This window comes from Nicotiana tabacum, chromosome 6 (genome assembly GCF_000715075.1).
Source record: "Nicotiana tabacum cultivar K326 chromosome 6, ASM71507v2, whole genome shotgun sequence".
NCBI lineage: Eukaryota > Viridiplantae > Streptophyta > Magnoliopsida > Solanales > Solanaceae > Nicotiana > Nicotiana tabacum.
Window position 1 is genome coordinate 104190985 of NC_134085.1, and position 27871 is coordinate 104218855.

At 38.9% G+C, this 27871-nt stretch overlaps 1 protein-coding gene across 1 annotated transcript; it reads right to left on the reverse strand.

The window, feature by feature from the left end:
* Positions 1–24247: 24247 nt before the first annotated feature.
* LOC142181965 (uncharacterized) lies at positions 24248–24982 on the reverse strand. Its single transcript, XM_075255685.1, has 2 exons — positions 24629–24982; positions 24248–24313 (listed from the first exon to the last, which is right to left on the reverse strand). The coding sequence occupies exons 1-2, from the start codon at positions 24980–24982 to the stop codon at positions 24248–24250; spliced, it is 420 nt and encodes a 139-aa protein (XP_075111786.1).
* Between the last annotated feature and the right edge of the window lie 2889 nt (positions 24983–27871).

Below are 27871 nucleotides of genomic sequence, written 5' to 3' on the forward strand. Positions count from 1 at the left end.
GTTTGGATTGTATTGGTCTCAGCATGTCTAGCTGTCTCAGCCTGTGGAACAGACTAGTGTAAGACTCTCCCAATGGAGTGTAAGTTTTCTTTTTCTGTTCCCTTTCTCCCCTGAATGCTGGCCTAGGCCTGAAACCTGGTCCGGGATAGGCTCGTGGGTAAGTATTTGGTGTGACAGGAGCACGCCAATTGGTGTGAACAGGTGGCTGATTGTATGCTTGAGCATGGTTAATGGCAAAATGAGGCTCTGAAGAGTGATAGTAGTGTTGGGATGAATCATGGTGGTAAGCTGATTGGCGAGGTCGTTGTTGATTATAGTAAAGCGGTGAACCTCTGGGTCCCGGCCAAATTCCTGAATCAACTACGGTTGCCTCCTCCCTCTTCTTTCTTCCGATTCCTCCTACCCCGCCTTGAATAGCTTGAGTAGTTGCCTTAATTGCTGAATAGCTCATGATTTTATTTGTCTTGAGGCCTTCTTCCACCATACCTCCTATCTTCACTACCTCGTTGAATGATTTTCCAACTGCTGAAACCAAGTGGGCATAGTAAGTTGGTTCCAAGGCTTGGAGGAAGTAGTCTACCATTTCGCTCTCCTTCATAGGAGGATCCACTCTTGCTGCCTGTTCTCTCCACCGAAAACCATACTCTCTGAAACTTTCATTGTGTTTCTTCTCAAATTTGGTCAAAGATAATCGATCTGGGATGATTTCCAGATTGTATTGGAAATGGTATGCGAATGCCTGTGCCAGGTCATCCCAGGTGTACCATCTTCCATGGTCCTGGCGTGTATACCACTCCAAAGCTGATCCACTTAGACTTTGACTGAAGTAAGCCATCAATAATTCATCCTTTCCCCCAGCTCCTCGCATCTTGCTACAGAAACCCCTTAAGTGGGCTACTGGGTCGCCGTGCCCGCTGTATAGGTCAAATTTGGGCATCTTGAAGCCAACTGGCAATTGTACATTAGGGAATAAGCATAAATCTTTGTATGCTACACTGACTTGCCCACCTAATCCCCGCATGTCTCGGAACGACTGTTCTAGACTTTTGACCTTCCTGAACATCTCTTCTTGTTCAGCATTTTTGGCTGGCTTGTCAATTTCGGTTGGGAGATCAAACCGAGGAGCAGTTGAATTGATTTCGGAGGCTTTGAAGGTGGGCTCCGGGGGTAATATTGGTTGTCTTGGGCCTGAAATGTCGGCTCACTAGGAGATTTGTGAAATGTAGCAGGGGGAGGTGCTACGAAAACAGGAGTCATAGGTGGAGGAAGGTACGAAACTGGTTTTGGAGGTGGAGACTGTGGTGTCTGAGAGGTGGTGCCTCGGTAGTGCTGATAAATGGGGAAACTTGGGGATAATTCAGTGGTGATATTATCCTGAGTTTGGATCATTGATGGAGCAGGGTTATTTGGGTAAGATGGGGGTAACTGTCCTGTAGACCAAGCTTGGTACATTTCAGCCATTTGCTGCTTGAGCTTAAGCATCTCTTCTTTCATTTTCCCGACATCCATCTCTTCTATCTCCATACCTGTGTCAACATCTGGGATAGACATACTTTCGGGTATTGGTCCTTTTGATCTTGTGTGATAGTGATAATATGCCAGTATACTCTTTAGAAAAACTAACTGGTTGAATTCTGAAAATGAACAAACTTGTTAGTTTCGAGAGTTTAACACATATATAATCACACGTTGAGATGCAATGCTCCTAGACAAATAATCCCTTTCTATTATGCATTCGCTCGGTTGCTTGTATCGTCCCAGCTTTTGAATTTTTTTTTATTGTTATTCACTTTTATTTATTACAGATATCTTTATCGTGGTGGTCGACTCTTAGAGATTGCCTATGTATTATGTCAAACATAAATCAGACCTTGCGTAGTTCGGACCAAAGTTAATCATGTTTATTTATTACACAAAGATGGAATTACATTCGAAAACTGTAAGAAAATAGCTTGAAACACACACACTTAAATCAGAATAAAAGATACAATTTATAACATCTCACAAAATGCCCCACTTTCCACTTTTGTTCTCTAATATTGGATTATCTGCTCAATGTGGGGCTTGACCTGGATGGCCTCCCAGCGTACGATACATCCTTTCCAACTCTATTGCTAGATGACGAGCAAAAGTGGGCGCATGCTCTGTAAACCTTTCATAATCCATTCCTTGGCAGTTTACATAACTTTGAGATGTGAAGACTGCCAAGTCGTGGACTTGTGCCCTGAAACCTTGGAGACGTTGGTCTTGGTCCTGCAATTGCTGCTGACGAGTGGTGGCTATGTCTCTGACACGGTTTTCACGATCTAAAGCTGATTCTAATAGAGCTCGGAGTCTGGCCTGCTCTATTCTTGCTTGTGATCTTTCCCTATCGAGGTCTGCTTGTTGGTATTCTCTGTTGCATCTTCTTGCCTCTTCTAGTTGTGCACGAAGCTGGTCTTCTGATCGCATCCAATAGTCTTTTTCCTTCTTGAATTGAGCCTTGTCTTTTTCGGATTGCCTATCCTGGCGTTCCTTGTTAGATCTGGCTTCTTCATTTAATTGTTGGATCCTTTCTTTTGCTTTGCTCAATGCCCTTTCGTTTTCTGCAAGAATAGAGTCAAAATCTTGCATTTTTTCGAAGAGATTGGCGATGGTTTTTTGATCTTTCCAGCTTCTCTTTGGCGTTTCAGAGATTCTTTTCATTTTTTGGAATCGAGCATGAAGATTTTCATTCTCACAAGCTAGACTCTTTTTCTCGCCTTTGGCTTCTTGTTCTTGCAAATCTTTCTCCAAACTGAGGCTTCTTAGATTTTCTTTTAGGGCATGGATAGTGGCTTTGTACCCTTTTTCTTTTTCTCCCCAGATTAACCGTTCTCGGATTTTATCATTGAAATTTTGAACATGGGGTTTTTTTGTTGGCCTTTTTAGCTCAGGTTCCGGTACATCATCCACGCGGGACCGCTTTTCGAACCACCTTGCATATCCAGGATTTATCTCACCCTTGGTAGCGTCTAGGACTTGAGTATCACTTTTCAAGTATCGGCACCCATTCCACATCTGCTGAAGTAGAGCTTCGGGAATAGTGGCTTCTGGGTGTAATTCGATTACTTGCATACTCAAATCTTCCTCATCAGGAACTATTTGATATCTCCCTAGTTGTCTTAGGACTCTTAGTGGTGCATATGGCTGAATGCTTCTCAATCCCAATAGTAGTAGATAACTATTTGAGGTTGACATATGTATTACTTCTCTCATCGGGAGCCATCCCAGAGTCCATTCAATTTGATTTGCCGTTAAAGCCTTTAGATGAGATACCCATGCTTCTATCTCTTCTGGAGCTTGGTAATTTTTTGTTCTTTCCTCATAGCTCTCGATGCAATTAGCTCTGTTCGACCCATACTGTATGATCTTGGGTTGTTGTTGGAGATGTTCAATCACCCACATTTGCAACAAAATTTTGCATCCTTCGAAAACCTTCGCCCCTGATTTGCATAAAGTCAAAGCCCGATAAATATCTGACAGAACGATGGGGACAAGGGTGTGATTTTCTTTAGTGGTGAGGATTTGCACAATTTTTGCGGTGCGAATATCAATTGTTCGCTCTTTATTTGGGAAGACCATGACTCCTAGAAAAGCCACCATGAAAGCAAATCGTCGGTGTATCTGCCAAGTGTCTTTGTTTTGCTTATTAGTAAGGCCTTTCTCATGAATTTCGAACCCATCTGACTTTCCAAATCTGGAATACAAAAAGTTGAAGGAACAACATCCATTGATGACATTGCTTTTCCTGATTTGACTGCTGATGTTCAGAAGACCGAAGAATCGATGTATTGAAGGAGCCTTTGTGAATATCAAACTTTGATTTCTTAAACTTCCGTCAAAACCAACATAGCCAGCTACCTCCTCTAATGTAGGAGTAAGCTCAAAGTCAGAGAAACGAAAAACATTGTGTACAGGGTCCCAGAAAGTTACTAATGCCGTAATCAGATCATCCCGAGGCTTAACTTTCATAATGTCCGTGAGATTTCCCAAATGCTTGACGACCCATTTTTGACCGTCTTCGCCTAAATCATACCACCACATTTGAAGCTGACATAAAAATTCCTCCGTACTTGTGGATGAGGGGCTTTGTGTAGTGCTCATTTTGTATCTGAAATTTAATTTTAATAAAGTCAAAATTTATACTAAAATCATTTTCGAAATTTTTTCTTTTATTTTTTAAAAAAAATTAAAACTATATTTTTCGAAAATTTTAAGGCAACTCATTTTATTCCTTGCTTCTTACCATGATTTTATTTAAACTGGTCAACAAGCATGTTCGAGGCAAATGAATGCACAAGTAGCAAGTAGGATGCATCATGATAGTCTTTTAATTTTTGGGTTCGCCTGTCCTAGACAGACCCAACCCCTGTGTTGAGTCTCCAAGGGCAAATGCATATGATGCAAATATTCGTTCCTACTAGGGATCCGGTATATGGCTGAGTTATTCTAAGTGTAAAACCTTAGGTTGATTGTTCTAAACCTGGCTTACCCAAACGGACAGTTTGAGCCGAAGCGGGGGCAACGTACCGGGAGCACGAAAGTCTGCCCGGCCTAGTTACTTGTCCCAACTCCGTCTTATTTGGTATGACTTTAACAGAAAGGTGGGTCACGCGCACGTGTACACCATAAATTCAGAAGACTCAGAAAGAAGGGGGTTTCGTAGCAGTTGTATATATTCACAATTCAAATAATATTAAAGCGGTAAAAAAAAACATTTAGCATATTAGCATATAAACAGTTGAAAATTATATAGTAAGTAAGCCAATAAAACAGATATTTTAAGCTCGAATTCTTTAAACCCTGAACCAACGGTTCTGGGTTAAGATAACACAAAGTCCCCAGCAGAGTCGCCAGATCTGTCGCACCTCCTTTTCGCCGCGCCCGCGGGGCGCGTGGGGAGTTTTCTCCAATTGAAGGACAGTCGAAACGGGATTTGTTTATTTGTTTTAGAGTCGCCACCTGGGAATTTTAAGGCGTCCCAAGTCACCAATTATAATCCCTGAATCGAGGAGAATATGACTCTGTTTATTATTCTGCGAACCAGAAATCCTGAGTAAGGAATTCTGTTAATCCGGAAGAAGGTGTTAGGCATTTCCGGATTCCGTGGTTCTAGCACGGTCGCTTAACTGTTTTTATTATTGGCTTAATTACCTTGATTTTATTAAATACATTGATGTTACATGTTTTTACTACCGCTTATTGATGACCCTTCTTTGAATCGAATTACGCGTACGTATATTCGTGTTAAAAAAAATTGCGGACTTGTGTCACGCGTACGTGTACACAATAACTTTTTATAATATATTTATTAAGCAATCATTTTTCGAAATTGTGTTGGATCAAGAATATTTGTTTTTCTTGAATAATGAACCGTACATCTCGGATTTTTATGAAATTGATTTAACGCCTTTTGGAAAAATCCTTTTATTAAATATTCGTTCGAAATTGCGCGTACGCATAATCCGAATTTTTGCTTTTAAAAATATAATCAGGGTACGCAAACGTATCCCTAATTGTGCAAAATATTCGTAATGATATTAGGGATTTTCCACAAATTGTTTATTATATCTATACATTTTTATGTGAAAATCATGATAAATTCCCATTTAAGGTGCCCTTAAATTCTTTGAAAAGAATTTACAATTTATTAAATGTTGACCGTTGATTATATTTTCCGAATATAAGTTATATTCATTTCAACTATTCAATTTCAAAGGACAGAATACAAATATGATTAATATTATTTAAAAAAAAACAAATATGACATATATATATATATATATCAAAGAATAAATTTATATATATATATATATATATATATCAAAGAATAAATTGCATATAAAACTGAAAATGAATGATTCATAAAGGAAGGAAATATTTTCCAAATTTTTTTTTCATGATTTACTTAATGCAAATTCTATTTCTAATTACCATTGATATCAAGTGTTGCAATTGGTACTTATACATCTCGTTTCATTCTCATATAATCGCTTTTAATCTAATAAGCCTAATTATTTGATCAATTTGTCTTATGAAGGTATATAGGTATCGAGTTTATAAGAAAGGAATTATTATACAAGTTAATTCAATAAAATTACCTTACATGCAACTTAACTGTATATCGTAAACATTCATAACATTTTAACATTGTAACAAGCTACATCATATCACCTTTCGCCAACGTTTATACACACATCTATTATCTTATAAAAATATACCAACAACACCATCTTAACCTTATTTAACAATAAATATCACTACTGTAATTTTCTTGGCACTTCTACATCACTTCTTGCTTAACTAACAACAAAATTAAATAATGACCAACATTCATGCCATATTCCCTACTTTGACAATTTAATATGATTAAACTAATGAGATAATGAGCTAATATTATTACAAATCTTTATACGAACTTTTAAAGTAAGACAATTAGCTCATAGCTATCAAATTGAATTCACTACTAATTAACTAACATAAAACAAAAATGAAATTTAAATTGATGAACTTGGACAAATAGAAAACAGAATTTCAATTCAAACTTCATTGATGAGTCATGTTGAATCTCTTTCCAACTTAAAATTTAAAAGACATGTACCTGGTATTGGAAAACAAGAGAAGATGAAGCTGAGAAGCAGCAACAGTAGTAACAATGTAGCACAACAACGACAGTCCAGCAACACAGGAATAGACCAGTAACAGTAGGAATAGTAGTAAACCCAGGAGACTATAAACGACTCCAAGTATAGAGAAGAAGTAAAAGGCAGGAAGGTTCTGACTATTTCAGATCTTAAGCGAGGCAATGAAACAGTAACTATTCTTTTCAACTTCAAAACTCTCCAAAATGAATTCTGTCCCTGTATATTCAGTGTATCCAGAATGTATATCGGGTGTATACTTCTCACTCCGCCCCCTCTTTTTTTCTTCTCTCTATCTAGTTTTTCCTCTCTTTTTTTTCCACCCTTCTTCCTAAATTTTCTCTTCTATTTATAGCAAAATTTTCGAAATTTTCAGATTTATTTTTTTATTATTTTATTATTTTTTTAATTAAAAGAAATCCCACTTACAAATTGCTTTTATTTTTTTAGAAAAAGGAATCCCACCTTTATTTACTTTTATTTTAAAATTCCAACTTTAATTACTTTATCTTATTTAAAATCCCACTTTTTATTTTTTTTTAAAAGAGAATCTCACTTTATTTAACTTTTCTTTAAAAAACAAACCACTATCTTTTCTTTTTCTTTTAAAAATGCTACTTTCAATTACTTTAAATTTTTTTAAATTTTCAGATACCTTTATATTTATTTTTTAATTCCAACCTTCTTTTACTTTTAATTTTTTTTTTTTTTTAAAATTTTTTTTTTTTAAAAAAAATTTTCTACATTCTTTTACTTTTTTTTTTAAAAAAAAACATTCCCGAAATTATTATATATGTTTTTTTTAAGAAAAAATAAAAATAAAAAAAATAAAATAAAATATTTTCGGATTTGTTTTATATATAAAAAAACAAAAAATAAAACTATTAATAGTGATAATTCACCTTTTATTTTTTATTTTTTTGGTTTTGTTTTGTGTTGGACAAAAATGAAGATGGGGTGTTGGGTTAATGGAGCGGACCGGGTCGACCCGGTTTGAAACGGACCGGGTCATGGGAAAAGTTGGGCAATTATTTGGGCCTGTGGTTTGAAATTGAAGAAGTGGTCCAATCCGATTTTTCTTTGTATTTTTGTTCTCTTTTCTTCTTTTATTTTTCTAAAACTAAATTATAAAAGTACTTAAATTATTATTAAGAACTAAATTAAGTTATAAAAGCGCAAATTAACTTCCAATAACAATTAACGCACAATTAAGTAATAATTAAGCATAAAATTGTTCATTTGGACATTAAATGCTAAAAATGCAAAAGATGCCTATTTTTGTATTTTTTTATTAATTTAACAAATAAACATGTATAGACAAACATACAAATAGTTACACAAAATATCACAAAAATTGCACACCAAGAAAAATTATTTTATTTTTTGAATTTTTTTGGAGTAATTCTCATATAGGGCAAAAATCACGTGCTTACAACGTATACACAAAAGAAAAGCCAGCTTTGAAAGAAGTAATCCTTTGATTTGCATTAGGGATCAGAATTGGAAAATCGAAACTCCAATGGCAATCTCTACGAACAATAGAGATCAAGCCTTCAGTAATCTGTGAAGGGAAAACATCAGCACGATCATGAGAAGACATAGAGGAAACCTAGTTACTAATTGATTCTCTATCAGTATAAAAAGAAAGTTCATAAAGGATAATCTCGTCTACTGTAGGTTCACGGGGACATAGAGGAAACCTGATTCCTAATTGATTCTCTATCAGTATAAAAAGAAAGTTCAGAAGGGATAATCTCGCGTAGGTTCACGAATTGGCTCATTGGAATCGATACTTCTGTCAGAAGACCTATGTGTCAGAGAAGCCCTAGTTCTAGAAGATGAAGGAAGAGTGGAACTAGGTAGAGAAGAAGAAGAGCCTCTAATAGAAACCGACCCTAGACTACGCAATCTTCCCCCTCTCCTGCTTCTAGTAGGAGCAAGAGGAAGTTCAACTACAATAGGAACTCTTTGGGGATTAGGGTTCGAAGAAGACATAGCTGTACGAGGAAGAAGAGAAGATTGAATACTCAAAGATGGAAAACTTTTCTAAGAAAGAAAAGACAAAGGGTATATTTATACTCAGAAGCAACCGTTAAACAAAAAGGTAATGATGGGAACGTTATAATAAAAACTGTCACTTCGTGATTGATGTAAGCCGTAAAAGAGCCTTAAAAGACGCTGAAGGGTTACAGAACTAATCAAAAGTCACCACGTGTCACATGCATTAAATGGAAGTGACATACGAAGCATCAGTTCTGGAGAAGGTATAATGATATGTAGAATGGTGGCAAAAATTCCCGCTTTAATGAGATCCATTTCCCAAATATTCAATTGATGAATAAATGACAAGTGGGGGACTATCTGTATTGGAAAAAATCAAGTTAACATTTGGAATTAATTATGTGCTGACATGTCATGACACGTGGATCAATGAAAGAATGACAGCTAGCAAAGAGTATTCAAAGAGACACGAGCCTTAATAGGCACGGGCAAAGATTCGAGAAAACAAGAAGGAGCGGTTACTCGGATCTCTTGGTAATTTGAAGAGACATCGGAAGAATGAATCTAGATAGCAAAAAGTACAGATACATATTATCTGAAATTAATGAGCATCAATGATGGAAAACGTTGTAGAATCTTCACGAAACAGTTACGATTGCCAATTATAACGTTTTCTTAATACCATTAATTGCTCATAATGGCTCTATTATGAGAGGACAGAAACATAGTACTTAGGAATAGCTATAAAAGGAGAAGAATAACATTTGTAAAGGACAGAGAATACTACTGGAATACACTGATTTACTTTGCTTTGCTTACTCTGCTACCTTTCAATTTAATTCTTCCTTTTCATTACCTAGTCATTTCCTTATTTGATTACCAGTAACCCGAGTTTTTCTAAAATTAAGCTTTGACCGCAATTCTTATTTTCTGGTTAAACAATGTCTCTATTTACTAACATTTGATCGTAAGTTTACTAGAAGGATTTTATGTAGCAAAAACATTTGGGTTTTATGAGGGACAATTCTCTCCCACGCTAGTTGTCTCTACTTACTAAGATTTGATCGTGAGTTGATGCGAAATGATAGAAGCATAATGGAATATCAAGAAAAAAAGGATTTTTAATGAACAATATTTGGATTTAGATGATATATACGTGCATTTTGAAATAGTCCTCGCGTTTACTGTATTCTTTTAGTAAGTTATGACAAACACCACTATACTATATTCTATTCAATTGTAAATGCATTCTTTTTAATTTTAAAATTAATAAATATTATTACATTAATCTTCAAGTTGATTAATATCTTTAACATATCGAAAAGATTAAATTAACTCGTATAAATGCATCAAGTATAGATTTGTTAAATTGTGAATCTCAGAGGAGGTTTTGAATGAGCCATTTTGATTACAAAAAATTAGTCAATCCTCATTAATATAAGTGCAGTCAATTTATCAAATTTGATACTGATACAGTTAGAAAATCATATAAATGTGTATTTGCCTGACTAACCTGATTACTGTGAAATTAGTATAATATAACATATAGATAGATAGACGTCACCGCGAAAATTTTTAAAATATGAAGACGAGAACTCAACCTTACATAAGCACAAAGCTTTTTCAGTGGAAGTGGGAAAGAAAATTTAGCTCTCCTTTTCACATATAACAGTTCTTTAATAATAATTTTTAAATAAAGAACCAAGAATCCTCACGGTTAATACTAAATAAAACATGAAAGGAAATAAACGTCACAAAAATTTATAGACCGGTTCGATATTATTTTTGCTTTCAAATTAAAATAGTTTCGCATATCTAAGGTACCATTTATTATCTACTCGTACATATTGCTCTATAATGATTGAATGTGTCAAACACGAACATGGTATAGTAACTTAAAATCCCTGCAGACGTAACGATACGTCGATAGGAGGTGTTATGTAGAACAATGCGTCGATAGTTTAGACGTGAAACTCATTGATTTACCTAAACCTTTCATATAATTCATACAAGCCACCTAGAACAACTTCATTATTATAATCTAGAATATCTTGATCCTAAATTTAATTTCCTTCAAGGTCGTCTACTTTTTCAATGTGTAACTTTAGCAGTCTTACCCTAACCTTCTGGATTTATCACACAACTTCAGTGAGTCAGTTCCACATTGCTTGGATAGCATGGCTGAGCTATCGGTGCTAGACTTGAGAAAGAATAATTTCAATGGGAGTCCCACTGATGGTAAGCACCCTCCACTTCCAACCAAGAGGTTGTGAGTTCGAGTCACCCCAAAAGCAAGGTGGGGAGTTCTTGGAAGGAAGGATGCCGATGGTCTATTGGAAACAACCTCTCTACCCTAGGGTAGGGGTAAGGTCTGCGTACACATTACCCTCCCCAGACCCCACTTGTGGGATTATACTGGATTGTTGTTGTTGTTGGAGTCGTCCAATGTAATGTACTCAAAGCACTTCAAATTGATTCCCATTCAAGTCAATGGTCATCAATGAAGTGCTCCGAGTACATAACAGTGGAAGACTTCCCATTCAAGGAGACTGCAACGAGTCCAGCACCAACAGGTGTGATAAATCCAAAATGGTGAGGCTGCTCCACTTACATGTCGAAAAGGGTAGACGAAAGTTAAATGTAAGATCAAGATTCTCTAGATTATAGTGATGAAGTTGTTCTAGATGGCCTGTAAGTGAATTATATGAAATGTTCAAGTGAATCAAAGAGCCCCACCTCTTTCCTATCAACCTATTGTTCTAAGAACACCTCATTGTAAGAAGTACAAAAAGAGGACATAAACCCCCTCAACCTATTGGTCTACAGAACAAGGATAAACAAGGTGCTCCCCAATAATGAACTTTCAATTGATGGGCTCACTTTATTACAGGGGTATACAACTATAAAGAATCTACTGACCTAATATGTTACAGCAACATCTAATTCATATGTCAAATTGCATTTGAGACCTCGTAATTCTCATACCAGTCGTTTTATGCAACGCTGCAATAAAAGTTCCGAATTTGCAGCATGCTATAATGGGGCTTCTTCTCTTCAAGGGGCAGCTTCTCGCTCTCTGGAATACATCCATGCTGTAGGAACCAAATAGTATAAGATGTGTTAGTTTACACATATTGTGTCATTCTATGTAAAAGAGTAAAATTGGCTTTGCCTAGATGCATCAACTACACAGTGAATCACTAAGCAAGATCATTGTTAATATTATAGTTCCAATTGTAGTTACAATGTAACTCGAGATGACCTGACTGGAAGCACATCGCGAAAGATACAGCTACTGAGTTCTGTTTGCACATGGAAAATAATAACATTTACAAACTAAAAACAGTAATTCGCAGATCATATGCATACCATAAGGCCTAAAGCAAGCATCTTTTCTTTTGATTTTTTTTTTCTTTCTGGGGTATATAAAGACCCCTTCAAACTAGTCCCTCATTTTCAATTACGATCTTTAAATTCCTACGAACAACTTCTAAGTGGTATTATTACCCTCTTTCTCGGCCAACTCCAATATTAAGAACGGAAGTGCTTGTCATGCACAAATCCTTACTTGCCATATGTCAATTTCATTAAAATAATTCTCCATTTTTCCTTTTTATTTATGCTTTTCTTTTATTTATTCCTTTTCTTTCTTTTTCTTAGTCCATCTTCCTCTTCTGAAGCTTTTAATTCTGCAGAGAATTTTGGGGTTTCTAATAAAAGGAAAAGAAGACCAGCTGGTACACCAGGGGATCTAAATTTTTGAGACTTTTGAAAACTTGTATCAATTTTTAAGACAGAAGTGTTAAGATTGGTGTGAAAAGGACACTTTCATGTTAGTGTATATTATTCAAAAGTAGGTTTAAAAAGAACCTCAAAGTTTTAGAATTATCAGAACACCCTTGAACGGGCCCCACCCCTATAAAAAAAAAAAAGAGAACCCCTCCCCCGCACTCATTCCCGCCCCCAGCCCCATTCCCCATTCCCCATTCCCTTGTCACGTTTTTTTCTTCTTATTCTTCTTCTGTTGTGTTCAATCACTTCTTCTTTCTTCAATATTATTTTCTGACAGATCTGCTTCTTCGAGGTTCTTGTTCTTTATTGAGAAAAATTGGTGAAAAAAGAACAAAACATTTGGAGATCGACCCTTACACTATTGAAAAACACTTGACCATAATTTGCTAAATTGGCGAATGCATTACTTATGTTGTATGGGCAGAGTGTTGGCCAGTCAAAAACTCTCATGTCCACAAGATGAGAGTAGCAGAAATGAGGATGTTGAGATGAATGTGCGGACATACCAGGATTAATAAGATTATGAATAAGATATTCGGGTCAGGGTAGGAGTGACCCCGGTGGAGGACAAGATGCGGGTAGTCGAGAGTGTTTCTTTTGCATACCAGTAATATTGGTGTTAATCTTGTATTCAATTATTGTTAGATTTCTATTAGTACATGTTCCTTTCACTTTGCTTTTCTTATTATCTTGTTGTTGTTACTACTTGTTACTAATGCTTTCTATCACTTTCCTTGAGCCGGTAGGGGTAAGACATGCGTACACACTACCCTCCTCGGACCTCACTTGTGGAATTATACTAGGTTTGTTGTTACTGTTGTTGCTTATTTACTTCAAGGGAGATTTTTAGTCTATTTGCCACTGTTGGTAAGTAAAGATGAGTGTTTTAAGCTTGTTTTCTTCATCTGTAGTGTAGATATTGCAGATTTTCTGCCATTTTTTAAACTTCCTGATATAATCCTAGGTAATTGTTTCAAACATCCTAAAAGTCCATTCAAGACGTTTCAAACATCCTCTCAGGATGATGATTATTTTTACCAGATTTAGTTTAAAAAGTAGCATATCCATTCAAACCATCCAAAAAACAAATAATATTCACATAAATAAATTTAAACAAAAAAAATTAGCAAATCATCCATTCATACCAGCAAAAAAAATATAAAAGTATCCATCAATTACAAAGCATATCATAGTTCCATGTTCTTGTGAAAGATGTCCACAGCTATTTTCTCACCAAACTCGCTATTCATCTTGTCCATCATAGTGTTGGTGATGAGGTGCTCAATGAACATTAAGCACCACACTCCACAACTATTATAGGTGTCATCACGTGGAAGATCAAAAAGCCTTTTAGGCAGTCATTCATCGTTCAGCGATTCTTCAGGCAAGTGCATGAAAAGGCCATTGGATCGGAGGTATCTTGGGAATAATGTGCCGATGGAATACAAAAATTTACCCAACTTATCATCGATGTACATAGAGTATTGCAGTCATAAACAAGCATCCTCGACTATTCAATAAGAAATACAATTATGACATAATGATTCATCTCAATGTTGTATACACAGATGATCCTCTTCACACCATCCCAAGGTGGACCACCACATAAAGGCATTTTTCCTCGGGCGTACTCGAGATCATCCTATTGAAATTGATACTCATTTAATATCATGGACAAAGATGGAGCAGCATTCACCTTGTCCACCCGATCACATAGAGTATTATAGCATTCCTTCAAGATATAAAAAAATTTACAATCTAGGATGATATCTGTTTAATCATAGTGCTTGGAGTACCTTTTGTGTCTAATACGCATAAGGGCCAAGAAATTCTCCATATGTTGCAGGATCAAAATTAAATTACTAATCATATATACCGGTATTAATTATCCATCGGGAAAGTAAAAAATAAACCAGATCAGCTACATATCCATAAGGATGTTTCAAACATCCTCTAAGATGTTTGAAACTGCAAAGTGAAAATAATCAAGTCAAACATCCATAATAATGTTTAAACATCTTATCGGATGTTCAAAACTGAAAGGTAATAATAAATCAAGATGAAAAGTTTATGAATATGGTACCAACCAAAATTGAAAATCTTGCATATTCTTGAAGCCTTCATAATCGAATACCCCACATGCATATTATGTCTGAGGCCCCTTATTTTTGATAAATGCCATGAGGGCATTTTTCCTCTCCCAGTCAATCGGTTTATAAATGTCAACTTTCAGCCTCTCCTCACTGACGGTTATGGAGGTTTCTTATTCCTGGCCCTTTTCAGCATCCTTTCCATTTTTCTTCCTGTTAGCGGAAACGTAAAAGAAAGAACACAAGATTTAACGTGGTTCGGATCAAAATAATCCTACGTCCACCAGAGAACAGTTGTTTTTTTAATATTAACAAAGGAAGGGGAGAGTTCCCAATTACACTTAAGAGAATTTCTCTCTTAACTCTGTACTCACTACAATGTGTTGTATTATTTTTTGGATGATTTCTACAAATGAAGGAGTGCATCTATTTATAGAGGTAAAGACCTCCTCTTGATGTCATTGGTGACATCAAACTACCTCCTTTTGATGTCATGGGTGACATCAAAGGAGGAAGCTTCCTCCTAGCATCCACACCAACTCTTTCCACCAACTCTTCCAATTGGCATGCCATTGTTGACTAAACATAAACCAACGCCTTCAATCTCCACCTTGGTTTGCGTTTCGAGCGTGCGTGTGAACAACTCTGGCCAAAACTTCTAAGCTTACTGGGCAACCCCGTTGTAAGAAACAAGAAGAATCAAACCATTGTTGAACATACCACCTCCACCTAACAACTGTTCTCTTCGGAGTTGCATCAGTTGATGCACACCCCCGCCAAGTCCTTGCAGTGTGCAAACTTAGCGAGTGGGACTATCTTGGTCAACATATCTGCAGCATTATCGTCTGTGATAACCTTCACGACCTTGATAGTTCCCTCTTCAACAACATCTCGAATAAAATGAAATCTGACATCAATGTGTTTAGTGCGCTCATGAAATCTCTGATTTTTCATTAGATGAATAGCACTCTGACTATCACATCTAAGAGTTGATTCCAGCTGAACCAAACTCAATTCCGCTACTAAACCTTTCAACCAGATAGCTTCCTTCACCGCCTCCGCTGCTGCCATGTATTCTGCTTCTGTCGTAGACAAAGCGGCAATCGACTGCAGAGTCGACTTCCAACTAACGGCACTGCCAACGAGGGTAAAGATGTATCCAGTTGTGGACCTTCTTCTGTCAAGATCTCCTGCATAGTCAGAATCTACATAACCGAAAATTGAAATACCTCCACCACTTTTTCGAAAGGTCAGACCAACACCAGAAGCTCCTTTGAGATATCTCAATATCCACTTGATAGCTTCCCAATGCCTCTTTCTTGGGCTGGACATGTATCTACTTACCACACTTAAAGATTGAGCAATATCTGGACGTGTGCATACCATAGCATACATAATGCTACCAACTGCACTGGCATAAGGAATCTTTGACATATGCTCCACCTCATCCTCGGACTGAGGCATTTGTAACTCTGAAAGTTTAAAATGAGGAGCTAATGGTGTACTTACAAGCTTGCACGTATGCATATTGAATCTCTTGAGAACCCTTTCAATATACCTCTTCTGAGAAAGATGTACAACACTGTCTTCTCTTGAAATCTCCATACCAAGAATTTTCTTTGCAGCTCCTAAATCCTTCATGTCAAATTCCTTACTCAACAGTTTCTTCAAAGCATTTATCTCTGTAATGTTGTTAGCAGCAATAAGCATATCATCAACATACAACAGTAAATAAATCATTGAGTTACCAGACATCTTCTTGTGATACACACAGCTATCAAATGCACTCCTTGAGAATTCATGTGTAGTCATGAATGCATCAAACCTCTTGTACCACTGTCTAGGGGATTGCTTCAAACCATACAAAGACTTCTTTAGTTGGTATACGTGATCTTCTTTTCCCTCAGCTAGGAAACCTTCAGGCTGATCCATATAGATTGTCTCTTCTAGATCATCGTGTAAGAAAGCAATTTTGACATCAAGTTGTTGAAGCTCCAAGTCAAATTGGGCAACCAATGCTAGTAGCACGCGAATTGAGTTATGCTTCACGACTGGAGAGAAAATCTCATTGTAGTCAATTCCCTCCTTCTGACTGAATCCTTTTGCAACCAATCTCGCCTTGAACCTAGCATCTTCCACTTCAGGAATTCCCTCTTTCTTTCGGTAGACCCACTTGCATCCAACTGTCCTCTTCCCCTTTTGTCTTTTCACTAAGACTTATGTCTGATTCTTGTGAAGAGACTCCATCTCTTCAGTCATGGCTAACCGCCATTGTACAGCATCCTTGCAAGAAGTTGCTTCAATATACGAGGAGGGCTCCAGATCCTTAATCTCTTCTTGTGCAGCTACGAACGCATATGCAATCAAGTTTGCTTGATCTATAAGGCGTTTCGGTTCTCGTGTCTGCCTCTTCTCCCTCCCCTTTGCAATTGTGTATGGTTCATTGACAGCAAGTTCTTCAAGGTCTACATCTTCTGACTCATCTTTAACCTGAGTCTCTTGATCCTTTTCCTTGGCAAGCTCCACCGGAAGCTCCACCTGCTCGTCGTTCTTGTTTCCTGAAAACTCCACGGAAACTTTACGGGGATCAAGTATAGCGGATTCATCAAAGGTGACATCTATACTAACTATAAATTTGAGTAAAGACAAACACCAAAGTTTGTACCCTTTTACTCCATCCACATACCCTACGAATATGACCTTCTTAGCCCTTGGTTCAAGCTTTCCTTCATTAACGTGATAATAAGCTGGACACCCAAATACTCGTAAGTATGAATAGTTAGAGGGTTCACCTGACCATACCTCATTCGGAGTCTTAAAGTCAATTGCCGATGCTGGAGATCGATTGACAATATGAGCAGCAGTGTGAATTGCTTCAGCCCAAAATACTTTGGACATTTTGGCTTGTAGGAGCATACAACGAGCCTTTTCAAGAAGAGTTCTGTTCATTCTCTCGGCAACTCTATTCTGTTGTGGGGTATGCCTGACAGTCCTATGTCTTGAGATCCCATGAACCTTGCAGAATTCATTAAACTCTTCATTGCAAAACTCCAAGCCATTGTTTGTGCGAAGATACTTGATTTTCCGCTCCATTTGATTTTCAACCAAAATCTTCCACTCTTTAAATGCTTCAAAAGCATCACTTTTTGCCTTCAAAAAATGCACCCAAACCTTTCGTGAGAAATCATCAATAAAAGTGAGAAGATACCTCTTTTTGCCCTTCGATGGAAGTTTAGAGGGACCCCATAAATCTGAATGGATGTAGTCTAGCATTCCTCTTGTCTTGTGTTTGCCAGTGCTGAAGCTGACCTTCTTTTGCTTCCCTAGAACGCAATGCTCACAGAAGTTAAGTGTGCTGATCTTCTCACCTTCCAAAAGGTTACGATTGCTCAACATCTCCAGTCCACGTGCGCTCATATGACCTAGTCTCATGTGCCATAGTCTTGCCTTGTCATCATTAGATAACTGCACTGTAGATGCATTTGCAGAGCCAACAATGGTGCTTCCGGCCAATGTGTAAAGGCCGTTCTCCAACTTGCCTTTCAGCATGACTAAAGAACCTTTAGTCACCTTTATAGTTCCTGCTTCGCTCATGTACCTGTAGCCTTGTTCATCCAGAGTACTCAGGGAGATCAAATTCTTCTTCAGATCAGGAACATGACGGACTTGTGTAATAGTCCTCACGACTCCATCATGGCAGCGAACCCGAACTGAGCCAATGCCAACTATTGCACAAGTTGCATTATTGCCTATTACTACGGTTCCTCCACTTTTCTCATAGCTGCTAAACCAGTCTTTTCGGAACGTCATATGCAGAGTGCAAGCAGAGTCTAACACCCATTTGTTTCCATAACTACTATTATTATTACACGATGTTGTTAGTACATAATCATTATCAAAATCATGTACCTGTTCAACTATGGATGCACTCGCCTTTTCCTTGGACTTTGACATTGGGCAGTCTCGTTCAAAGTGCCCCTTCTTGCCACAACCCCAACACTCTGTATTTTTCTTGTTCACACGAGACTTTGATCTGTGCTTTGATTTGCTCTTTCCATGTTGGCTAGTCCGGCCTCTCACAAAGAGCCCACTGGCCTGGTCATCTCTATCTCCTTCAATGTGCCTCCGCACATCACTAGAGTTAAGTGACTGCCGCACTTGCTCAAGCTTGATAGGCTCCTTGCTATACATCATTGAATTCTCAATATCACGATATCCTGAAGTCAATGAAAATAGCAAAGCACATGCAAGCGTCTCCTCCTCCTTTTAATTCCTGCAATCTGTAAGTCCATGACAAGTTTATTGAACGCATCTAAATGATCTTGTAACGAAGTACCTGACCCCATATTAAATGTGTGAAGACGCCGTTGTAACAACATCCTTGTTGTCACTGATCGGTCTTGGTATAGCCCTTCTAGCTTTTCCCATAACTGTTTGGCCGTCTCTTCGGTACCCGTACTCACTTCACAAAGCACGTTAGGTGCAAGGGATAGTTGGATTGCACTCAATGCATCCCCTTCAATCTTCTCCTTGTCGGGAGTTGATATATCCTTAGGATACTTTCCGTCAATAGCATGGATTGAACCTTCCCTCCGCAGTAACGCCATCATCTGGATCTTCCAGATATTGAAGTTGTTGCGTCCACTGAATCTATCAATTTCAAACTTCATGGAACTCATCTTTGCTTGTTCTTCCTCCTTGGATCATTAAAGAATCCTGTTGCTCTGATACCAATTGTTAGCGGAAACATAAAAGAAAGAATACAAAATTTAACGTGGTTCAGATCAAAATAATCCTACGTCCACCAGAGAACAGTTGCCTTTTTAATATTAACAAAGGAAGGGGAGAGTTCCCAATTACACTTAAGAGAATTTCTCTCTTAACTCTCTACTCACTACAATGTGTTGTATTATTTTTGGGATGGTTTCTACAAATGAAGGAGTGCATCTATTCATAGAGGTAAAGACCTCCTCTTGATGTCATTGGTGACATCAAACTACCTCCTCTTGATGTCATGGGTGACATCAAAGGAGGAAGCTTCCTCCTAGCATCCACACCAACTCTTTCCACCAACTCTTCCAATTGGCATGTCATTGTTGACTAAACATAAACCAACACCTTCACTTCCTCTTTTAGTTCCTTTTTTATTCAGTATAAACTTCATCATTTTCATTTGCTCTCTCAACTGATCCAACATAACATTCCTCCGATTCATTTGCTTTTTTTCCAGACAATTGGGGCATGTGCGGGGATAGTGGATACTAGATGTACCCGCAACAACACGATCTTTTATTTCCTCACTCTTTTTTCCAATAAAAGAAGCTCATTTTTCATCATAACTAAAAACCTACCCCCCTCCCTGCCATTATCATCATCAAAACACATTTCTCTACCATCATCATAACCAAAATGTTCTTCCCCATGCCATCACCATCATCGTCACGAATAACTTCTCTTATTTTACCAACTTCACCAACAGATTTTTCTCCTGTACTATTATCTCCTCCAACCACATAGCTATCTCCAATTTGTAAGGTTTGCAAACTACCCTTCTCTATCTTAAGGGTACATTTTGCTTAGGCTATCCATCTTCATGTAAGATAACAAGATTTTGAATGTAAACCTCCTTTTTTTTCAGCCTCTGTAAGGTAAAGAAAAGGGTGCACCACCTGGGAACAGAACGATTTATAAGCAAAGATATTAGAAGCATGCTTGAAACATCTTATAGATATTTAAACACTTTCTTCAGCATGCTTCAAACATCCACTAGAATGAGCCTTACCAGATTATCTTTGATTTGAAATGGATCAGGACTGTCCTTTTTTACTTTCTCAAACAACCACATTTTCATCCTCGACCATATCCTCAGTTTTGGATTATCTTTTGACCACAAGGTATGGCTTCAAACGCCCAATCTTACATTGTGCGATCAAAAAGTAAATAGAAAATTATATAAATAACACAAAAATAGAAATAATGAATAAGATTTATTCAATTACAATGAAAGCCTAGGTGGTGCACCCTTTTCTTCATCCTCCAAAGGCCAAAAAAGGGAGGCTTACATCCAAAATCTTGTTACTTTACCAAACAAAGAGGACATGATGATGGATAGCTAAGTAAAGAGTTGGAGGGAGTGATAGTCTTAAGATATTTGGGCGGTGTCAAAATGTGCCCTTAAGATAAAGAAAGGTAATTTGGAAACCCCACAAATTGGAGATAGCTATATGATTGGAGGAGATGATGGTACAAGAGAAAAATTTGTTGGTGGAGATCGTAGAATAGGAAGAGAAGCTGTTTGTGATGATAATGGCGATGACATAGGGGAAAAACATTTTGGTCATGATGATGGCTGAGAAATGCATTTTGATGATGGTAATGGTAGGGGGAGATTTTAGTTACGATGATGAAAGAAGAGCTACTTCTATTGGAAAAAAGGGGTGAGGAAATAAAAGATCATGTTTTTTGCGAGTACATCTAATGTCCATTGTCCCTGCATATGCCCTAATTGTTTGGAAAAAGAAAAAGAGCACGAGAGGAATGCTATGCAAGATCAATTGAAAAAGTAAATGGAAATGATGAAGTTTATGCAAAAGACCTTAGATGAAGAATTAGTTCACAAACTATCGAAGAGACTTGTGGTTCTTTTCCCGAGCAATTCGGGATCCTTTAGTGAAAAAAGGAACAAAAAGAGAAAGATAACCGGAAATGATGCTAAAAAGGGCCAAGAACAAGAAACCTCCATAGAAATCAGTGAGGAGAGGCTGAAATTTGACATTTATAAATTGATCGACTAGGAGAGGAAAAATGCCCTCATGACATTTATCAAAAAATGAGGGGCCTCAGACACAATTTACATGGAGAATGTTCGATCATGAAAACTTCAAGAGCATCCAAGATTCTCAATTCTGGTTGGAGGATAAGGTACATATTCATAAGCCTTTCATCTTGATTTATTTTTACTTTCCATTTTCAAACATCTTATTAAAACATCCTTTTGGATGTGACACGTACTCTAAGATGTTTGAAGCATCCTTATGGATCTGTGACTGATCTTGTTTATTTTTACTTCCAGTTTCCTGCAGCATAATGATGTTTAATACTAGTATTTGTGGATTAATGATTTATTTATCTTGATAATGCAACATATAGAGGATTTCTTGGCCCTTATGCGTATTAGACACAAAAGGTACCCCAAGCACTGCGATCAACCAGATATCATCATGGATCGTAATTTTCTTTATATCTTGAAAGAACGCTATAATACTCTGTGTGATATGGTGGACAAGGTGAATGCTGCTCCATCTCTGCCCATGATCTTGAATGAGTACCAATTTCAAAAGAATGATCTAAAGTATGCTCGAAGAGAGATGTCTCTATGTGGTGGTCGACCTTGGGATGGTGCAAAGAGGATCTTCAGTGTATACAACATTGAGAGGAATCATTATGTCATAATTGTATTTCTTATTGAAGAGTCCAAGATGTTTGTTTATGACTGCAATACCTCTGTGTACACCGATAATAAGTTAGGTAAATTTTTATATCCCATCGACACAATGTTTCCAAGATACCTCCGATCCTGTGGCCTTTTCATGCATTTGTGCCCTTTTCATGCAATTGCCTAAAAAATCCCTAAATGATGATTGACTGCCTCAAAGGCTCTTTGATCTTTCCACGGGATGACATCTATAATAGTTGTGGAGCATGGTCATTAATGTTCATTGAGCACCTCGTCACTAACACTCCGATAGACAAGATAAATGGCAATATTATTAGCGAGTCCAAGAGAAAATGGCTGTGAACATCTTTCACAAGAATATGAAACCATGATATGCATTGTAATTGATGGATATTTTTATGCTTCTTTGGATGGTATAAACTAAGTTGCTCAGACACGGGTGCGGTGTTTAACACGGGTGCGGATCTAGAGGTCGAATCCTTTGAGATGTAAATTCTAAAATTCGGGAGTACGGATCCTAGTATAGATACGGGTGAAGGGATCCGGCTAAAAATAATTCAAAAAAATAAAAATATAAAAATATCTCTAAATTATGAGAAATTTTGTGAAATACTTACCTATAGCTTGTACAATAACTACCCAGTAAAATCCCACATAGTGGGGTCTGGGGAGGGTAACGTGTACGCAGACCTTACTCCTGTCCTAATAGGGGCCGAAAGACTGTTTTCAATAGACCCTCGGCTCAGAAAGACGAAAATAAAGTAAAAAAACAAGAGGAGAGAATTCATTAGTAACTCCAATAGAAACCGTAATAGTAACATACACATAAAAACCGAAAGATGAATGACATGCAATAACAGTAACCATAATCTAAGGCCCGAGGCTAAGACAAACAACAAGAATAGTGTGGGTCCAACATAAACTGCAAGCCATCTAAGACCAACCCTAATCCAACCCCGCCTCACCCCCGGAATGAAGTAAGGAAAGCTTTACTACCCCTATCCTACAACCCTAATGCTTGACCTCCAGGCCTTCCTATCAAGGGTCATGTCCTCGGAAATGTGCAGTCGTGTCATGTCCTGCCTGATCACCTCTCCCTAATACTTCCTAGGTCTCCCTTTACCTCTTCTCGTACCCACCACGGCCAACCGCTCACACCTCCTCACTGGTGCATCGAGGTTTCTTCTCTGCACGTGTCCGAACCATCTAAGCCTCGCTTCCCGCATCTTGTCATCCACAAGGGCGACGCCCACCTTCTTTCGAATATCTTCATTCCTAATCTTGTCTATCCTAGTGTGTCTGCACATCCACCTCAACATCCACATCTCTGCTACTTTTATCCTCTGGATATGGGAGTTCTTAACCGGCTTTGTCCCATACAATATGGCTGGTCTAACTACAGCTCTATAATACTTACCTTTGAGTATCGGCGGCACTTTCTTGTCACACAAGACTCCAGATGCAAGCCTCCATTTCATCCAGCCCGACCCTATGCAGTGAGTAACGTCCTCGTCGATCTCTCCGTCCCCCTGAATCATTGACCCAAGGTACTTGAAGCTATCTCTCTTGGGGATGACTTGTGGCCCAAGCCTCACGTCCCCGCCTACATCCCTCGACTCAGCGCTAAACTTGCATTCTAGGTACTCTGTCTTAGACCTGCTCAATTTGAAACCCTTAGACTCGAAAGTCTGTCTCCAAACCTCCAATCTCTCGTTAACACCGATCCTCATCTCGTCAATTAGAACTATATCGTCAGCAAATAACATACACCATGGCATCTCCCCTTGAATATGGTGTGTCAAAGCATCCATCACCCAGGCAAATAAGAACGAGCTAAGCAATGAGCCTTGGTGTAATCCCATAACAACCGGGAAATGCTCTGATTCGCCTCCCACCGTCCTAACCTTAGTCTTAGCTCCATCATACATGTCCTTGATCGCTCGTATGTAGGCTACTGGCAGGCCCTTCGCCTCAAGACATCTCCAGAGCACCTCCCTAGGAACCTTATCATACGCTTTCTCCAAGTCAATAAACACCATGTGCAGATCCTTCTTCTTATCCCTGTATTGTTCCACCAACCTCCTAATAAGGTGGATAGCTTCCATCGTGGAGCGGCCCGGCATGAACCCAAACTGATTGTCGAATATAGACGTCGTCTTCCTCACCCTCACCTCCACCACTCTCTCCCAGACTTTCATGGTATGGTAAGTAACTTGATACCCCTATAATTGTTACAACACTGGATATCACCTTTGTTCTTGTACAACGATACCACTGTACTCGACCTCCATTCCTCCAGCATCATCTTCGTCCTAAAAATTACATTGAACAACCCAGTCAGCCATTCCAATCCTGCTCTACCCACACACTTCCAAAACTCCACCGGAATTTTATCTGGCCCGGTCGCTCTACCACTACTCATCTTACGCAATTTCCCCACGACCTCCTCCACCTTAATGAGCCTGCAATACCTAAAATCTTGGGGACTCTTCGAATGCCCTAAGTCCCCTAGCGCTATATCCCGGTCCCCCTCCTCATTCAGAAGACCGTAAAAGTACGTTTGCCATCTCTGCTTAATCTGAGACTCCCATCAATACTCTACCATCCTCGTCTTTGATGCACCTTACTTGGTCTAGATCCCAGGCCTTCCTTTCCCTCGCTTTAGCCAGCCGAAACAACTTCCTTTCCCCGCCTTTCTCCCCTAATTCCTCGTATAGACGGCTAAACACTGCATTCTTAGCCTCCGTGACCGCCAGCTTTACCTCCTTCCTAGCCACTTTGTACCTCTCTCTATTCGCACTCCTCTCCTCCTCGCTTGTGTTCCCTGCTAACTTCGCATACGCTACCTTCTTCGCCTCCACTTTACCTTGGACTGTGTCATTCCACCACCAGTCTCCTTGGTGCCTGCCAGAAAAACCCTTCGATACACCTAGCACCTCTCTCGCCGCCTCCCTCACATAGTTCGTCGTCGTCGACCACATAGTGCTCGCGTCTCCACTACTCCTTCAAGCTCTCATAGCAGATAACCTCCCCTCCAACTCCCGAGCTTTATCCTTGGTTAAAGCTCCCCATCTAATCCTCGGTCGGCCACGAGCATACCTCTTCTTCCTCTTCACCATAATGCCGATGTCCATCACTAAGAGCTTATGCTGAGTCGCGAGGGTCTCTCCCGGGATAACCTTGCAATCCTTGCACAACCCTCTATCACACCTTCTGAGGAGAAGGTAATCGATCTGAGTCTTCACCGCCGAACTCTGGAAAAGTCACCAGATGCTCCTCCCTCTTCGGAAAAGTCGAGTTCGCAATCACCAGCTCGAAAGCTTTAGCGAAGTCTAACAGCGAAGTACCTCCTCCGTTCTTATCCCCAAAGCCAAAGCCACCATGCACCTCGCCATAACTACCAACAGCCGCCCCAATATGGCCATTAAAATTCCCTCCAATAAATAACCTTTCAGTAGGTGGAATACTGCACACAATCTCGTCCAAGCCCTCCCAAAAGTGCCTCTTAACCTCCTCATCCAAGCCCGCTTGCGGGGCGTAAGCGCTAACGACATTGAGGATGCATTCACCGATCACCAACTTAATAAACATCAGCCTATCATTCACTTGCCTAACCTCAACCACAGACTCTCTAAGATCCCTATCCACAAAAGATACCCACTCCATTCTTACCCCTCACGACTCCAGAGTACCACAACTTATACCCATCCGCATTCCTCGCCTTCGTCCCTGCCCACCTAGTCTCCTAGACACAAGCTATATTAACCTTTCTCTTCTGGAGAATCTTTGCCAACTCAATAGACTTACCCGTCAGCGTGCCTATGTTCCACGACCCGATCCTCAATCTACAAGCTCCCTCTTTCCCCTTACCCTCCTTTCCTCTCGTCCCAACCCCTGACCCCCTCCCCACCCCTTACTCACCCCCGATACCCCTCGAGGACATGACCTTGTTCTACCATCTCATACCACAGTCACTATACCTACGACAAACTCCGAAAAACACTAACACAGACCCAAACTAGAAAATAACCGGTTGCAACTACAAGTATTCTAATAATATGCTTAAAGTGATGCTAACTAAATAACCACAAATTAACCAACATAGAGAAAGACACAAGAAAACGGGAGGTACCAACTCCCGATGGAAAGAACCTGGAAATATGACTTGATGCGCCCGGTGATGCTCCGTTCTACTCGCCCGTATGCCTCGCACTTGCCTGGGCAGCCGCAGCAATTCCCGCGAATATAACCCGGGTGCTTTGGAACCCGACGTCCAGCCCTTTGTGACTGCCAAATGGCCTGCTCTGCTTTGCCCGTGCACCTCCCACCCGTCACCAAACAGCCACCAAAAGTGCCACCTGAAACACACACAACACAACACGGGACCAAGAAAAGGAGGGGACTGTCACCAGAACGGTCGCTGGAAAACAATGCCGGTCCGAGAAACAATGGTACAGCGAGGAAAGGTTTGACGAAAGGGAAACCTAGAGGAGGGTGGTCTGGTTGGGTCGGAAAAGCAGACGGAAGATCAGACGGCGTCGGTGGGTCGTCGGTCGCCGACCTAGCTGCTAGTAGGGTTAAAAGAAAGAGAGGGACGCGGGGAGAGAGAAAGGAGAAAGAAAGGAGAGAGAAAGAGAGGGACGCAGGGAGAGAGGAAGGAGAGAGAAAGGAGACGAGTACTTACCTGGACGAGTGCCGGCGGCGCTGTGGGTTTGCCGGTAGATTTGCCGGCGAGGATGAAGATGTTACCGTTATCGAAGAGAGAGAAACTAGAAGCTAGCTTTTCAAGAAAATATTTTGATTATAAATTACTCATATCAGTGAAAGCTCGGAAATCCGAGATTCGGTGATTACCTATAGCTTGTGAAGTGTGGATTTTTATTTCTCAAGTTGTAGACATGATTTCTAGATTTTTGTCCATTCTTGAATTCTCCTCCAAGTTAACTTTTATATAGTTATCTTCCATTTACAATTAAATATTAATTTTTATAATTTAGATTAGATCTCTAATTATTATTATAAAAATCAGACACTGTGTAAGTTTCACTACAAAGAGTACAATATTGTTAAATAATAATATTCAAATAAAGTTAAAGGTCTTTCACTTTCCCAAATTGTCGAACGCTCTGGCTTCCTCAATCTCAATTGCTGTTCTTTTTGCCCGATCAAGATGAGAAGCAGAAAGTAAAGGATTGATTTCCTAGATAGGGTATGCCATTTTCTTCAAATTTACCCTGGTTTTGATTTTGATTTCGAGAATCAAATTGTATCTTGTCTCAAATTTGCCGTCGTGGTAAAGTACTCAAAATCATTTGACTAGATCCGGTACGGAATCTACGAATCTCACACCCATACCCATACCCACACCAATGTCGTGTCAACACGGGTGTGTGGCACCTAAAATTCCATGTCAAAGCAACTTAAGGTATGAATGGATGATTTGCTAATTTTTTTGGTTCAAATTTATTTTTATGGATATTATTTGTTTTTTGGATAATTTGAATGGGCATGCTACTTTTTAAACTAAATCTGTCAAACATCCTGGTAGAAGTTTGAAACATCTCTCAATGGATGTTTGACCCCAACCCTGAACATCAAACATCATACTAGATGTTTGAAACATCTCAAAGGATGTTTGAAGCATCTCACAATATTAATTTGTTTATTCTACGGCTGACTGAACATTAATCCATGGGTCAAAAATATTAACATATTGAATACTTTGAATAATTGATCATTAACATATTGATTCTACGAATAATTAACCACCAACCTATTGATTCTCTGTATGATTAAACATTAACATATTGATTCTAAAAATACTCAAACATTAACCTATTGACTCTAGGAATACTTGATTGTAAGCATAT

What these genes read in the sequence shown, in the direction of transcription:
- LOC142181965 (XM_075255685.1), bottom strand. Translation starts at nt 24,982, where the DNA reads ATGTGGTCGACGACGACGAACTATGTGAGGGAGGCGGCGAGAGAGGTG. An exon ending in AGGCCTGGGATCTAGACCAA is followed by an intron (nt 24,314 to 24,628) that starts GTAAGGTGCATC and finishes TGTAATTTTTAG; the next exon opens with GACGAAGATGATGCTGGAGG.